Source organism: Lithobates pipiens, unplaced genomic scaffold, assembly GCF_037356315.1.
Source record: "Lithobates pipiens isolate NorthernLeopardFrog02 unplaced genomic scaffold, aLitPip1_a1.2 Scaffold_19, whole genome shotgun sequence".
Taxonomy (NCBI): Eukaryota; Metazoa; Chordata; class Amphibia; order Anura; family Ranidae; genus Lithobates; species Lithobates pipiens.
Genome location: NW_027507764.1, coordinates 134,705,389 through 134,722,733, shown reverse-complemented (window position 1 = coordinate 134,722,733; position 17,345 = coordinate 134,705,389). Strand labels below are relative to the sequence as shown.

Here is a 17,345-nt window from a genome sequence, read left to right as displayed (position 1 = left end):
TGATAACAAAACTAGAATTTTCTAGTTCGGCCCAAGGGGTGGTCCCTTAGGTAACAACCCCTCAGCATGCTACTCAGTACGTCAACAAGCAGTAGAACATAAAGTAAAATATGAGGGGCGGGTGCTGTGTCAGTCGATTAATTACAGAGAAAAGGATTTTACGGCGAGTACAAAAAATCCTATTTTCTCTTATATTCACCAACCGACACAGCTTCTCTCTTTAGACCATTGGGATGTCCCCAAGCAGTGCCAAAATGAGGGTTGGGAAAACAGCAAAAAAAACTTCATCCACCATGGCATGTGAGAGCTAGTAAAAAAACTTTACCCACAAAAAAACAACAGTGTTTGGAATAACCACTACGAAAAAACAGGGTATTCCTCAACAGAGAAGCACTACCCTCAAACCACACCAAAACTGCGTTTTTACCCCCAAAAAAACAGGAAAAAAATTATTTATGCAATTTCAATTATACAGCCGCCTGCAAAACTTTGTGGCCAAAACAGGCATCTGTTGATGCACAGACATCTACTTTGTGGAATTTTGTAAAAGTGTGAACAGAGGACCAAGTCGCTTTACACACTTGATCGACAGACGCTTGATTTCAGAAGGCCCAAGACATTCCGACTGTCCTGTAGCGTGGGTTGTGACCGGAAAGGGGGCACCTAACCCTTCAAAGTGTAGGCCTGTACAACAATCTGTCTAATCCACCTGGAAAAGGTGGCTGAAGAGACCGCTATGCTTTTTTCGGACCAGCCACCGAAACAAACAAGGAGACTTCCGGAAGGGAGACATGACAGACAAAAATCCCACGGAGCCCGATCCATGTCCAGGGAATGGAGGGCCACCTCCTTAGGATGTGTCGGCTTAGGACAAAGAGATGGTAACAGAATGCTTCATTGATGTGGAACTCCGAAAAACACCTTCGGCAGAAAAGAAGGTCGTGATAGCGACACCACCCTATCCTGTGGATAACCAGATAGGGTGACTTGCAAGACAAGGCCCCCAGTTCAGAAACCCTCCTGGTCGAGTGATGGCCACTAGAAAGACCACATTCTGGGAAAGAGTCAACAGGGGAATCTCTCTGATATACTCAATGGCGTGTTCTGAAGCGCCGCTAACACCAGCTTCAGACCCCACGGGGGTAACAGTGGAGGCACCGGAGGAACTACATGTCGGATTCCTTTAACAAAATTGCTCACTAGAGAGTGAGACGCCAGGGGTTGCTGAAAAATACAGCCAAAGCTGATATTTGTCCCTTAATGGTGCTTAAAACCATTTTCTGGTCTACACCTTGCTGTAGAAACAGCAGGATCCTGGATACAGAAAAGGAGCGCGGACGCCATCCTTTCTCCTCACACATGGAGATGTAGGCCTTCCAGGTACAATGATACATCTTCCAAGAAGAAGATTTCTGTGCTCTCAGCAAAGTTGGGATCACTGAGTCTGAAAGACCCCGGTTCCTCAACACCTGGCTCTCAAAAGCCATGCCATTAAAGCTAGTGATGGTAAGGCAGGATGGAGAATAGGACCTTCAGATAGAAGGTCCTCTCACAATGACAGTCGCCAGAAAGCGTCTGCCACCAGGCGCACTATATCTGCGTATCCAAGGACGCTGAGGCCAATCTGGGGCCATCGGTATTACTGGGATTCCCTTTGGCTTCCACTCTGCGAAGCAGACATGGAAACAGTTTTAGTAGAGGAAAGGCCTAGATCAGCTGGTACTGATCCCACGGAGCCACCAGCGCGCCCGACCACGAATCCCTTGTCCTGGCACCTTCCAATTGAGATGGGAAGCCAGAAGATCCATATCTGGTGTGCCCAACAGCAGGGACAGTAACCTGAACACCTCCGGATGCCACACCCATTCTCCTGGGTCCAGCATCTGGCGACTTGGATAGTCCGCCTCACAGTTCTCCACTGCCGGGTTGTAAATGGCCGACAGGGCCGGTACATGTCACTCTGCCCACCGAAGTATGTGAGCGCCCTCCTGTACGGCGGCCGAGCTTCTTGTTCCTCCTTGGTGATTGACATATGCCACAGCCGTGGCGTTGTCTGACTGCATCCTGATCGGACGACCTCGCAGTCTCATCGACCATGTGGAGAGGCATAGCCTGATTGCTCTCAGAGCAAGCAGACTGATCGGCAACTTGGATTCCGCCATCGACCAGAGGCCCTGAGTCAACTTAACTCCCATTACTCCAGCTCAGCCAGATAGGCTGGCGTCCGTTGTGATCACCGTCCATTTCAGAGGTAGGAACAACTTCCCAGTCTGAAGTACCAAGGACATCAGCCACCAGATCAGGGAATCCCTGACTAACTGGCTCACCTGAATCTGTTGATCCAGGGACAATGGAGATTTGTCCCACTTCGTCAAAATCTCCTTCTGCAGAACTCTGGTGTGGAACTGGGCATATGGTACTGCCCCGAAGGAGGCCACCATGAGTCCTAGGACTCGCATGCAGAAGCGTAGCGATGACCATTTGCAGTTCATCAGCAGTTTTACTGCGGTTCTGAGAGTCTGCAGCTTGTCTGAAGGGAGACACACTCTCGCTTCCATGGAGTCCAGCAGCAAGCCTAGGTACTCCAAACGATACGATCACCGACTTCTTTAGGTTCAACAGCCACCCAAATTCCTGCAGGGTCTGCATGGTGATCACCACATCCTCCTCTAACTTTGAGGCTGAAGATGCTCTCAGGAGGAGATTGTCTAGGTAACCCACGATCGCGATCCCACGTTGTGGCAGCAATACCAAAACAGTAGCCAATACCTTGGTAAAGACTCGGGGGGCTGATGACAAACAAAAAGGGAAGAGCCACAAACCGATAGTGGGCTTCCCCAACTGCGAATCGCAAAAACCTGACGCTCAAGGCATATGGGTATGTGCAGGTACACATCCTGGATGTCCAAAGACGTTAGGGAGTCCCCTTGATGGAGTGCAGCGACAACTGAGCAAACTGATTCCATTCTGAACCCCTGTACATTTACAAAGTAAGTGAGGCTTTTAGGTCCAAGATTGGACGTACCCCTTCCTTCTTGGGGACTACAGTTTGAGTAGAACCCCTGGAAAAATTCTGATTCCGGAACAGGTTTTATCACCCCACGATTCAGCAGCTCTCTTACCGCCCCCAAGAGGGCCTCCCGGCGAGCCAGGAGTACGGGTATGCTGGAGGGGAATCTGTTTTGCGGCCAAGGGAGGAATTCCATCTTGTAGCCAGAGGAAATCAGATCGCAGACCCATTGGTCGGACAGCCAAGAGGTCCACCAGGCTGCAAACTCCCGAAGGCGACCCCCCACCCGAGTTGCCGGTGGAGGCAAACCTTCCTGCGGTAGCACTTTTGTTTGCAGGCTTGCGGTTCCAGGGACGCTTTTGTCCATCAGAAGTCGTCCTGTCGGGCTGGGGGCGGTTGCCCGAAGCTCCGGGCGGACGAAAGGCATTTGTGAGCGGAAAATGAGGGCCCTTGCCTACGGCGTGGCTCCTTAGCCTTCCTGGCCTGTGGGAGTAGTGTACTCTTACCAACTGTGCCATTTTTTAATAATGTCATACAAAGAGACTCCAAAGAGCCGGTCGCAAAGGAAGGGTAGATCCATCAGGGCTTTCTTGGATGCCTGGTCAGCCGACCAGAATTTTAAGCAAAATCAGGCACCTCAGCACCACAGCTGACACCGATAACAGAGGGAGAGTACCCAGGGCCACCTGTGTGACGGGCGGTGGCAAACTTTCATGCGATAGCACTTTGCTCGCAGGCTTGCGGTTCCAGGGACGCTTTTGTCCCTCAGAGGTCGTCCTGTCGGACTGGGAGCGTTTAACCGAAGTCCCAAACGGACGAAAAACCCTCTTTTGAGTGGAAAATGTGGGCCCTTGCCTGCGACGTGGCTTAGTCTTCCTGGCCTGTGGGAGCAAGGTACTCTTGCCACCTGTGACATTCTTTATAATGTCATCCAACGAGGCTCCAAAGAGCCGCTCACCAAGGAAGGGTAGATCCGTCAAGGCTTTTTTGAATGCCTGGTCTGCAGACCAGCATTTTAGCCAAATCAGGCACTGCTGACACTGAAGCCCTGGATAACAGAGGGAGGGTTATCCAGGGCCGCGTCAAACGCACTTAAGGCCTGCACTAGTCGGTCTGCTAGTTCCACGCAGACAGGAGAAGCCTGTTCTCCCAATTCGTGGTGCAACAGTTTTGCCTACTCAGTGTCTGCGACACAAGTGCGGATGCCAGTACTGGTCGCATGGTTGACCCCACAACCGTAAACAAGGAACAAGCCACTGCCTCTGCCTTCCTGTCCATGGGATCCTTAAACGAGGAGTCCCCTCTACAGGGATCGTGGTTACTTTGTTTAACCTGGATACTGGGGGGGTCCACGACCAGAGGAGCAAACCACTTCTTGAGAAGGCTTTCCTCAAAGGGGTAACATACCTCCATATATTTGGGGATCGAAAAAGGTCCGTTGCGGTCGACCCCATTCCTTGTAAATGAACTTGTCAAAATAAGTCGGACACGGGAACACCTTAGATGAACGGGCTGGCTTACGGTACCCAAAAGGGACCGCTATATCAGCAAAAGGATCTGCTGGCTCCTGAATTTTACGGGGTACCATGCACAGCTGTGATAAGTGCTCCTACAAGCGCTTTATCGTGCACGGACCTGGACGGGGACTCATCCTCACTGTCCGAACGGTCCTGGTCAGCGTCATCTGAAATGACAGAGCAGGGGGCATCAGCAAGGCCCGAGTTTGCATCAGAGCTCTCCCCAGAGGGTGGGGTGGGGGGGAGGGGCCGCTTTATAGCACCTTGGCGACCATGCACCACCTCCAGCTTGGTAACAAACGAATTGAGGACCGCCGACAACGCGTCCAGAGGCACTGCGCCTTTCACAGGCAAACCGGTTGCAATTGCCTGGATTTTGTGGGAGGAAACACTAGTTTCTGAAGCCATGCTGACCTAATCCTGTATGCCACCTGAAAGGAACTTGGGACAGTGATGGTCCCATCCTCCTTACTGCTGCTGGCTAAGGTGCTCTTTCCTGCAGGAGTCACCAACCTGACAGGTTCTGCGCTGTCCAGCATGTAGTGCTCGTGTTCTGACAGCTCCCCAGTGCAGAGGAATTCGCTCTGTGTCAAAGCTGCTGCTTATGGCGCTGAAACCGCTCTGCGATGTGGTCGGGCTCAAAGAAAACGACCACCAAGCGTCCAGCATAAGGACATAAAGCGCTGGGAAAATGGCTGCCGGACTACAAGGACACATGCTGTCTCTAGGGGATGCAGAAAAAACGTGCTCAGGCTTTGAGAAAATGGCCACCGGGCGTCCAGTATAAAGGACAAAAAAAACAGGGAAAATGGCTGCTGAAAAACAGGAGAGAATGCTGTCCCTTGCCCATACCCAAGTTGGCCGCTTACACTGAAAAACCATGAGGTACAGCGACTAAAAATGGCGGTGATCAGCGCTGCAGAGATCTCAGAGACAGCCTCACAGGCACCTCCATGTTAATAAAAAAAAAAAACATCACACGACACAGCCAGCCAGCGCAGCCCCCCCGGAGAGCCCCTGTACAGACACACACACACACACACCCCGCTCAGCAACCACTTGCAGCATCCCCCACAGGGAGGGAGGGGGAGATAGGGACAGGGAGAGAAGAGAGGGAGGTGAGGGACCCCCGAAGTGAACTCCTAGGGAATGCCCAGTTGCTCAACCCCATCGAGGCAGGGAGAGCTGTACTTACCAGTCCTGAAGAGCTGGGAGACATTCCATCACAGACCCACACTCTGATCAGTAAAGGGTGGCTGCTGGCCTCGGCACACTGACGCAGACATCAGTAGCCTGATCATATGTGCGGCCCGGAGCATAAAAGCTTACCGACCACCTCTGGAGCTGAGGTATGTCGTGGCCGGCCTAGCGTGTAGCTGCGACCTGCACACGCTCACTGGCCAGGCTGAGGAGACTACAAGGATAAGGGTATCCAGCCTGTCACCCAGCCGGTTGTTGATAGCAGATCACAGGATCATTCATCTTGCGCAAAAAGCAAAGCTTTTGCAGAAAAATCCACGGACCGACGGGCCTGTCAGGGTTCCTAGGTCCTTCTCCTTCACTAGGTAAAATAAAACTGAGGCTGCAGAAGCATGCTGAGGAATTGTTACCTAAGGGATCGCCCCTTGAGCGGAACTAGAAAGTTCTAGTTTTATTATCACATATTAACATGTAATGCCTAGTCCTCTCCTGAAGGTGGCATAACAACCCAATGGTCTAAAGAGAGAAGCTGTGTCAGTTGGTGAATATACGAGAAATACCAATAATAAAAAATTGATATACTACAAACTGCTGGTGATGCCAACAGTAGAACATTTTGGATTACCTTCCTACTTGAAAACTGTTCTTTCCATTGTTTCCCTGCTGATCAGACGCTTTCTGTTCAGAGATAACTCGGTTAAGGAAAGGTAACGTCTTTGGTTCACGCATAGGAAGTCTTTCTACAGTTTTAACAGGCCATGAAAAGCGGCTTTGTTCATGGTTTGCAACAACCTCACGTGTTTCCCGGGAGTTACTTTGAGAGCACAGCAGCTTGCATTTCTCAGCAAAACCTTTTCTTACCACCTCCTCTCCAATATCAAGGTTATCATGCAAAACCTGGACAACGATAGTTCCATCTTTGTAGACTGTTTTTTGCTGTACAGAGATTTGCTGATCAGCTATCAATTTTGATAGAAATTGCAAGCCCTAAGTGGAGGATATAAAAAAAAAAAAAATTAACACTTTCTAGTCAGATTAAAACAAATCACCACAAAAAACCCTAGATATTTAAAATTTTCTTCTGAATTTAGTCACCATCTTGCTGTAATGTTTGAAACATCAAGTAAGGCCTCTACAAACCGAGGACAAAATAATACTTGTTAATGTAACTTCATAGCTGCCAATAACTGGTATAACTATAATTAGTGCAAGACTGTATGAAATCAAGAATGACTAAGTATGAAAGAGGACCATTCAAAATGGATTTTTTTTATTATCATGTACAAAATACAGAAACATTTCATCGGTTCATAGCAATTCTCCAGTGCAATTGTTTTTATTGTGGTAAAGGCAACGAATAGAACACAGCAAGACACTTTGCATGTGCATATGACTACAATCCATCAAACAAAGGCATTATTTAGTTATTCAATGTAAGGATATCCATAAAAAGCTGAATACTAGGCATGGTATGTTCCAGAGAATCTCGTATACCTTTCACCGCTTGTGTACCAGCCGCCGCAGTTTTACTGTGGTATGTTGGCTCAGCTACACGAAATCACATTGTACGTGATCTCGCGAGGTTTGGCTAGCAGACGCGCGTGCCTGGCACAAGCTCCGTGAGTCCGACCGTAGGTCCCGCAGATTCTGGGGATACCCGCGATCGTCTCACAGAGAGGAAGAATGGGGAAATGCTAATGTAAACAAGCATTTCCCACGTTCTGCCTAGTGACACTGTCACTGATACACAGCCCATCCCACGCACAGTTAGAATCACTCCCTAGGACAAATTTAACCACTGCAGCGCTCCCTCCTGGTTAACCCCTTGACTGCCACACTTGGACAGTAATCAGTGCATTTTTAATCGCACTGATCGCTGTATAAATGTCAATGGTCCCAAAATAGCTCCAAAGGTGTCCGCTATAATTTTGCAGTCACGTTAAAAAAGATAAAAAAAAAAAAAAAAAAAAAAAAAAAAAAATCGCTGATTGCCCCCATTACTAGTAAAAAAAAAAAATATATATATATATATATATATATATATATATATATATATTAATAAAAGTGCCATAAAACTATCCCCTATTTTGTAGATGCTATAACTTTTGCAAAAACCAAACGCTTACTGTGATTATTCTTACCAAATAAATGTAGTAGAATACGTATCGGACTAAACTGAGGGGAAAAAAATGTTTGTTTTAATATATTTTTGGGGATATTATAGCAAAAAAGTAAAAAAAAACGTTTTTTTTTTTAATTGTCGCTTTTTTTTGTTAATAGCGCAAAAATAAAAATAAAATAAAAACGGAGGCACTCAAATACCACCAAAAGAAAGCTCTATTTGTGGGGAAAAAAAGGATACAAATTGTTTGGGAGCCATGCAATTGTCAGTTAAAGCGACGCAGTGGTCTTTGGCCAGCCAAATGCTCCGGGGCTGAAGTGGTTAACAAAGAACTAGCAAAAATATACAGAAGAAACAATAGGAGGAAAGGTGACAAAAACAGAGGGAAAGGTAATGAATAGAAAGGGGTATGATTGAGCACCTTGGAATCCACAAACAAGCCAACTCAGACACAGACGAAAAAACACACATCTCAGATATCTGATAGGTGCTCAAAATTGGGTAGCAATAAAGCTGAAATCAACAAATCCCACGTTTTATGAAACTTACTCATTGTGTCTGTAGGTTAAGTGGTTAGTTTCTCATTAGTTAAAATCAGACGCACTTTGTTTTTCAATGCCGCAAAAGGAGAGGGAGCCAGACAAGCAGGCTTTGGCTATAATTTGCTTACTCACTGAACAAATGTGTGTTGTCAATCTAAATTAGCATTTGGAAAGCCTATCCAGTTTTAAATTAAGCAGTGCTTCAGCAAGGACTGCTGAGATTGTTATGTTTAACAGTATTTTCGGCATATTGTAGACTTGAGTCCATAAAGATAGGACAGCTGGACAAGTCCAACAAATACTGTATGCTTACAGGAAACCAGTTCCAAGCAACCACAAAAACAGTTCCCTGCATGTCGCAGAGTAACGTGCAATTCGAGCTGGAACTAGATACCAGCAATAAAGTACCTTATAATTTTTTGAAAGCGTGGACTGGTAGTGTCCAAGATTTGCATTTATTGTTCTGGCTCCAGTGTGATAGTAAGATCTGATTCTACCTACAATGCTTGAAGAGGCTCTACAGTATAGTTAATGCCAATTTACTCCAGTGCTTTAAAGCATTTGGGTATTCCAAACCCAGTGGGAAGGCAGAGTTGGAAGGGGTAGGTGAGGGGGACGAAAGCCCCCCAGAATATTTAGCAGCATAAAGTGTTTAACGGGATGAGGTAAATGCCCAGATGGGGGAGGATGCGTTAATCCCCACTGGTAGCAGGAAGAGTCCTGTAGTGCTTCAACTTGCCCCTGCAGCAACAAGATCTATACTATATTGGATTTAGTATAACTGATATAAAGCCAAGAGATTTTCCTAAATAGATTGACAAAGGCAATTAAGTTGGGAAGTGGATTATAATAATGTGTCATCAGCCAACAGACTCAGTTTGTGGTGGTGTCCAGCTAAAGTCAGGTTAGTAATGTCTGGCTGATGTCATGTAACTTGCGTTAACAGCTTACAGGAGATATATTGCAAGGGCAAAAAGCAAATAAATGGTGAAAGTGGCAGACTTGTAGCTAGCATATTTAACACTAGCAGTTGGAAAAGAGTCAAGGTCGGCTATCCAGTTACAAAACAGAGTTCCAAAGTCCCACTTCTGTAAGATATGGAATCGTTTAGGCCAGGAGGAGGAGTCAAACTTTTTTCTGAAATCAAGCACCAGCAATAAAAATTGGACAATAGTGCCATCTCAAGTAGACTCAATAAAGAGGATGATTCAGCATACGTTATCTCCTGCTTGGCATAGGGGAATAAAGCCAACTTGGTCTTTGTTTTAGGCGTCCGATACCGGCAATAACCACTTCCATACAGGGCATTTTGACCCCTTTCCTGCCCCGGCCAATTTTAAACTTTCAGCGCTGTCACACTTTGAATGAGAAATGTGTGGTCAATTTTGATATTTTCTTTCCCTCACGAATAGAGCTTTCTTTTGGTGGTATTTGATCACCTCTGCGTTTTGTTTTTTTTGCGCTTTAAACAAAAAAAAAAAAAAAAAAAAGCGACAATTTTGAAAAAAAAACAAACAATACTATTACTTTTTCCTATAATAAATATCCCAATTTGAAAAAAAATAATATTTTTTTTTCCTCAGTTTAGGCCAATATGTATTCTACATATTTTTGGTAAAAAAAAATAAAAAATCACAATAAAGCGTATATTGATTGGATTGCGCAAAAGTTATAGCGTCAACAAAATATGGGATAGAATTATGGCATTTTTGTTTTTTTTACTAGTAATGGCGGCGATCTGCGATTATTATTGTGACTAATATTGCGGCGCACATATCTGACACTTGACGCTATTTTGGGACCAGTGACATTTATACCACGATCCGTGCTATAAAATGCATTGATTATTGTATAAATGTCACTGGCAGGGAAGGGGTTAACACTAGGGGGTGATCAATGGGTTAACTGTGTGTCCTAAGAATAATTCTAACTGTAGGGGGAGGGGACTCACAACGGGATGAGACTGATAGGTGTTCCTCTCTAATGGGAACACACAGATCGGCCTCCTCACCTGACTGGACATGGATCTGTGTGTTTACACACACAGATCCATGGTCCTGTTCGGTTAACGGGAAATCGCGGGTGCCCGGCGGACATCACGGCCACAATGCAGGGAATCCCAGGATGTCATATGACGACCGCCCGGAGGGACTAAGGGTTCCTAGAATAAGGCTTTCCCTAGAATAAGGCTTACCTATAGGTAGTGGAAGTATCTTCTAAATATATGCCGTTAACGAGATATTTCCCTTATAATGCGCCGTTTTCTTCCCCAGTGTGTGCCGTGAATGTTTTACCTTTGCAATATTTCTATTTGTTAGCTTTTAATAATATATTTCTATTTGTTAGTTTTTAATAACATCTCACACCACCCCTTTCTTATCTATGTATAAAACAACATGTAATAATAAACTTTGACACTGAACGGACATTTTAAAACACAGTGATTGAGTCCTGTGAATCTGTTCCTGCAGCTGCAGTATTAACTTTGTTTTAGAGTCCCAATCAGAAATCAGTCATAACAATTTGGCGAGTCAGATATCAGGAGTTTGGCAGAGTTTCCAGAAATAATCTGGATTATCGGGAACGCAGACATCTAAATGCGGGCTAGGTAAGCTGTCTTTAAGCTTGCTATATTTCTGCCTTTCCTATGTATCCAATCTGTCGGTTCTCAAGGAAACCAGACCACTCTCGGATCTTTCTGGTTGGGTAACGTGTGTGTGTGTGTGTGTGTGTGTGTGTGTGTGTGAATGTGTGTGTGAATGTGTGTGTGAATGTGTGTGTGAATGTGTGTGTGAATGTGTGTGTGTGTGTGTGTGAATGCGTTTGTGTCCCCCTTCACGGGTTTGGACTGTGTGTGGATAGGGAGAATCCTCTGCAGTTCCCTGCGTTGACTCCTTGTGGGCGACCTGGGTCAGAGGCGCATGGTAGGGTCAGATAAAACTCACAGAGAAGAGAAGAGAGGAGGAGGGTCTCTTAATGAGTGTTTTGTCTCTTGTCATAACCCCCTTCTATCCACGTAGATAAGTGGAGACTTTTCTTGTAAATCTGCAGATTTGCTGTACTATTTGTTTTAGAGGCAAGAGTGTATAGGCACAAGTAGAGAAGACTGGCCAGTCATTATGGGTATTAAATTAAGAGAATGAAGGGAGAGAGGCCTTCAGAAAATGCCCAGCGCAAGATGAGAGCTAGAGAATATATGAACCGAAGGTACGGTTCCGCCTATACTGAGCCCCTAGATAAATGGGTAGAATGGACAAAGGGAACAGCTAAACCTTTAAAATCTGAAGGGACTTTTGATTTACAAGTATGGCAAACTTTTCTGCACGATTATGGCCCACTACTGAGCAGTGAAGGAACGTGGAGAATAGCTTGCACATGGGAGACAGAAGCTGAAGTAGCAAATCAAACTGGCTTGATGGAGATGTTTAATAAAAGTACTGCACAAATTTACTACGTTTGGCCAGAAGACTCTATTAGAGGAGGACCCCCCACCTTATGTGGCTGCCAGTTTTGCTTTTGTGCGTGAACCCCTTAAAGCCAAAAAACTACATTACATGGAACACACAAAAGATGAGCTGGGCAATATAGTAGAGAGCAGAAGTTTAACAGCCCCATATCAACCTACAAAGGGATTTGGCTCGTATCCTAGAAACAGATGATTGGCATAAATCCAAAGGCACATATGCAAAACTAGATCTCTCTGAACTTAAAGCGGGAGTCCGCCGGGACTCCGCATTTTTTTTTCTTTTTAAAGTCAGCAGCTACAAATACTGCAGCTGCTGACTTTTAAAATAGTGACACTTACCTGTCCAGCGCGCCCGCGATGTCGGCACCCGAAGCCGATCTCTAGATCGACACTCGAGTGCTGCCGCCGCCATCTTGGGTATGGGAATCAGGAAATGGAGCCTTTCGGCTTCATTTCCCGGTTCCCTACTGCGCATGCGCGAGCCGCGCTGCGCAATGAGGACGGTCCCCGCTGCCTCTGGGATCTGTGCGTTTCCCAGCAGGCAGCGGGGCACTTGCGGAAGGGGGCGGGCACTTGCGGAAAGGGGCGTAATGTACGCCCCTTTCCGCAGAGAGCTAGCCCGGAAGTGGGTGCAGTTACCTGGATTATCCGATGAGCGGAAGGTACATTTTAGGGTGGACCTCCGCTTTAAGGCTTTGGCCAGAGAAAGAGAGATAGAGTCTGAACTTCCGGAGCAAACCATAATTTCCAAATTGTGGCAGCAAGATGAAAAGAGAAAGAAGGGAGATGCCACCCCTTCTGCCCCGGTCATAGATCAATCTGTTGCAGTTTATTCTGTCAGAACCCAATTCGTTTTTGAAGGTAATGCTGTTGACAGTAAGTCTCAAATTAAATGGCATGTACCTTTTAGTCCCCAAGATATGAGATCCATATTAGAGGGTTTGGGAGATCCTAGAAAGAATCCAATTGGGTTTGCAAACAAACTTAGCGCTGCACAGGAAGCATATGAGGCTTCTGCTACTGACATTCACCAGCTTCTTATTAAAGCAGTGGGAAGCAACATGTCTGGTTATATACTTAAAGAATGTGGTGTAGACATCAAAAATATAGGTAAGATGGTTAGTGGACGGGAGGTTTGTGAGAAATTGAAGGAAAATTTGCCCCAAATATATGGACAAACCAGACATGCTGAATTTATGAATGCTAAGCAAGGGAAAGAGGAGGCATCAGGGGCTTATTGGAGGAGGTTAAGTGATATGGCTGAGGAAGCAGGCATTAAAATAGAGGAAGAGAAGGCAGGAGAAACTGCCCATCTACACAACTGGTGAAACAAAGGTTTCTTGATGGTTTAATACCCCAGTTGAAAGAAAAGTTGTTCACAGCAAGGCCTGAGGCAGGCAATATGTCTATTCGAGACGTCCTGCCTATCCTGTTATCCATAGAAAACAGGATTAACCAAAAAGACAGCAAACCCAAGGTTATGTATGTGGGGAAGCAGAGAGGTAGAGGAAGAGGCAAAGGCAATTTCAGAAATCGTGGCAATCGGGAGCCAATCATATGCTACAATTGTGATGGGGAAGGACGCATAGCCAAATTCTGCTATCTTCCTGACCGTAGACTGGAAAAGAGCCTAGAGGCACGTCATGCTCAACCCAGTTCTCTCGCAGTGGATCAGGCATAGGAAAATGGCATGCCAGTATCAATCATGTTAAATAGGGGAGACAATGGTCCCGAGGCCAGAGTAAAAGTATTGTTACGAGAACTCCCCTATCCTGGAGGAGAAACAGAATTAACCTGTCTAATAGATACTGGTGCAAGCCGAAGTGTTTTTAATAGAGGACTTACCTCTAGGATTTTTATCTACAAATGTTATCTCTGGTGTTGGCCTAACCGGGACATCTACTAATTTGGTTGAGTCCAAGCCACTTAAACTCAGGCTGGGACAGCAAACACAAATTGTCACTAAAGTGTTAGTTTCAGACACAGTTCCTACCAATCTTTTGGGAGCTGACATTTTGAATCAAATTTTAGCAAACAGACTACACTACTACAGGAGTCCAAGTGGTCAGTAGTCTGTCAGGAGAAGTTTTAAATACTGCGTGTGGAGTATTTTTAATTCAAGACTCCACTCCGCCATTTCCGACAGAATTGAAAGTGATTCCTGCTGAATTATGGGCCACCAGCAAATATGATGTAGGTCTGCCGGATTGCACCGCAGTCATGATAAAAATTAAACCAGGAGCCCATCTCCCACAGATTAAACAGTACCCACAGAGTATTGCTCAGATTGAGGGGATAAAGGATCAAATCACTCAACTGAAAGCAACAGGGGTTGTTGTACCAATTAAGTCCCAAGTCAATACACCCCTGTTCCCAATTGCAAAGAAGCCAGACAAGAAGAGTGGGCAGGTGACATACCGCATGGTGCATGATTTGAGAGCCAATAATATAATTGAGGCAGATACCCCGATCGTGCCCAATCCCCACACTTTACTAAGCGGAATACCTGCCTCCAGCACCTGCTTTACAGTGATTGATCTTGCAAATGCTTTCCTTTCGGTGCCCCTGCACCAAGATTGCTGGCATATTTTTTCTTTTACCAATGATGCCCAAAATTAACATGGACAAGATTGCCCCAAGGCTGTGTGAGTAGCCCCTCTGAATATAATACTGCGTTAAAGCAGGTATTGGACCAATGGTCCCCCTCACACCCAAACACAGTCTTGCTTCAGTACGTAGACGATTTGCTTATCTGTTCTGATACAAAAGACATTTGTAGCAGGGAAACCGTAAGCCTTCTCATGTTTCTCTATAACAGTAACAAAAAAGTTAGCAAAGATAAGCTACAATACTGCCAAGAGAAAGTGATCTTCCTGGGTCACTGCATTTCACATGGAATCCGTCACCTAACCCCAGATAGAGTTAAATCTCTACAAAAATTTGAAAAGCCAAGAAATGTACGGCAACTACGTGCCTTCCTGGGGTTAGTGGGATACTGTAGGGACTGGATTCCAAATGCATCAGAACTTATGGCTCCTTTTTATAAGGCTACCACTAGAAACCCTTTCGACCTCACATGGGAAAATGAATTGCAGATGAAGGAGCTTATTAAAATTTTGTCTGAAGCTCCCGCCATTGGACTTCCTGACTATAATAAGACTTTCTCACTGTTCTGTCATGAAGTCAATGGATTTGCTGCAGGTGTACTCACCCAGCTACAGGGAGCCAAACAGAGGCCTTTGATGTATGCATCAGCCTCAGACCCTGTCATCAAAGGCTCCCCCAGTTGTATGCGAGCCATAGCAGCCTGCATTTTGCTGCTAGACAAAGTAACTGAGCTTGTACTAGATTCTGCTCTGATCCTGTATGTGCCACATGCAGTACAGGAAATCATAAATCAAGTAAATACCAGACATGTGTCTGCCAGTAGATTTGACAAGTACCAGTCTGCTCTTTTTGCTCCATCGAATTTAACAATCAAGTGGTGTGTTACTTTAAATCCGGCTACTCTTCTTACTATAATTGATGAGGAAGCTGCAACAAATGGTACTGATGTAGAATCAGAGTTTTTCTCATGATTGTATGGCTCTGATGGAGGTAGAAAGGGCCTCTGTCACACCAGCAAAAGATGAGCCTTTATCAGATTGTGACACACACTTATTTGTAGATGGTTTCAGATTTTACACCGATGATGGTCAGTCACACACAGGTTTTGCTGTAACCACTACAGACACCATTTTACACCAGGAGGCACTGGCACCCCAGATGTCAGCACAGGAAGCGAAATTGTGTGCTGTAGTCAAAGCATGTCATCTCCTAGAGAATCAAAGGGGAAACATTTACACTGACAGCAGATATGCGTTTGGAATCGCTCACGATTTTGGGCCTATTTGGAAAGCACGGAATTTCCTGACTAGTGCAGGGAAGCCAGTGAGACATGCAAAACTCAGAGCGGCTATTTGAGGCCTTTCAGAATCCAGCAGAAGTTGCCACCTTGAAGGTAAAAGGGCATGCAAGGGGAAATGACATGACAGCCAGAGGAAACGCTTTAGCGGACCAAGCGGCAAAGAATGCTTATGGAATTTGGAGTCACACCCACTGTAGGGGTTGCCCAGGTAGCAGGGACAGATTCCCCTCATCAAGAGCAGTGGGATTTAGAAACTCTAATTCAGTTGCAGAACCAGGCCCCTGATGAAGAGAAGGATAAGTGGATCAAATGTAATGCTACCCAAAATCAGCAGGGCCTGTGGAGCGCTAACAGGTGGTGGTAGCACAACTGGCACATGGCGTCAGTCATCTTGCTAAGGGCGCGATGGTGGCACTTACTGACTGCTATTGGATAGCACCTGGATTTAGTGCATTTGCAGCCAGGTTTTGTGCTTCATGTCTCACTTGTGCTCTGTACAATGCAGGGAGGCCTGTCCATGTTCCCCAAAAGCATTCTCCTAAGCCAGATTTCCCTTTCCAAAGAATTCAAATAGACTACATTCAGATGCCCAGAATAGGCACCTATGAGTTCGCTTTAGTTTGTATCGACATGTTTTCAAGCTGGCCAGAGTGCTGGCCGGTAGCCAAAGCAAATGCAAAAACAACAGCAAAGAAAATTTTGAATGAAATAGTTTGTAGATATGGAGTTCCTGAAACTATTGAGAGTGACAGAGGAACCCATTTTACTGGGGAAGTAATGAAAGAGGTAATGGGAGCCCTTCACATACAGCAAGCTTTCCATACACCTTATCCACAAAGTAGTGGTAAAGTTGAAAGACTTAATGGAATTTTGAAAAACAGATGTGCAAAAATTAAAGCAGATACAGGAAAAGGATGGGTGGAAGCTTTGCCATTAGCCCTATATTCTGTACGAACTACCCCTAAACAACCACATGGGCTGTCCCCCTATGAGATTTTATTTGGAGGGCCACCCAAAACAGGGCTATATTTTCCCCAACAGTTGCAGGCTTCTCACTCTAGTCTGTTAGAATATGTTCAGATTTTGCAAAGAACTTTAACCACTACAGCCCCGGACCAATTAACAGCCTAAGGACCAGAGGTCTTTTTACAATTTCGCACTGAACTGCTTTAACTAATAATTGCGCGGTTATGCAATGTTGTACCCAAAACGAAATTTGCGTCCTTTTTCTTTCCACAAATAGAGCTTTCTTTTGGTGGTATTTGATTGCCTCTGCGATTTTTATTTTTTGCGATATAAATGGAAAAAGACCGAAATTTTTTAGAAAAAAAAGATATTTTCTACTTTTTGTTATAAGAAAAATCGAATAAACTCAATTTTAGTCATACATTTAGGGCAAAATGTATTCAGCCACATGTCTTTAGTAAATAAAATGTCAATAAGCGTATATTTTTTGGTTTGCGCAAAAGTTAGTGTCTACAAGCTAGAGTACATTTTCTGGAATTTACACAGCTTTTAATTTATGACTGCCTATCTCATTCCTTGAGGTGCTAAAAAGGCAGGGCAGTACAATCCCCCCCC

General features: G+C 45.3%; 1 protein-coding gene across 1 annotated transcript in view; it reads right to left on the bottom strand.

Annotated features, from left to right (window-relative positions):
- Positions 1 to 17,345, bottom strand: part of STK31 (serine/threonine kinase 31) — a 661,901-nt gene that overhangs the window by 404,631 nt on the left and 239,925 nt on the right. Inside the window, exon 7 of the mRNA XM_077491295.1 lies at positions 6,353 to 6,714. Within this exon, the coding sequence (XP_077347421.1) occupies positions 6,353 to 6,714 (362 nt within the window). The remainder of the gene's footprint in view (positions 1 to 6,352; positions 6,715 to 17,345) is intronic.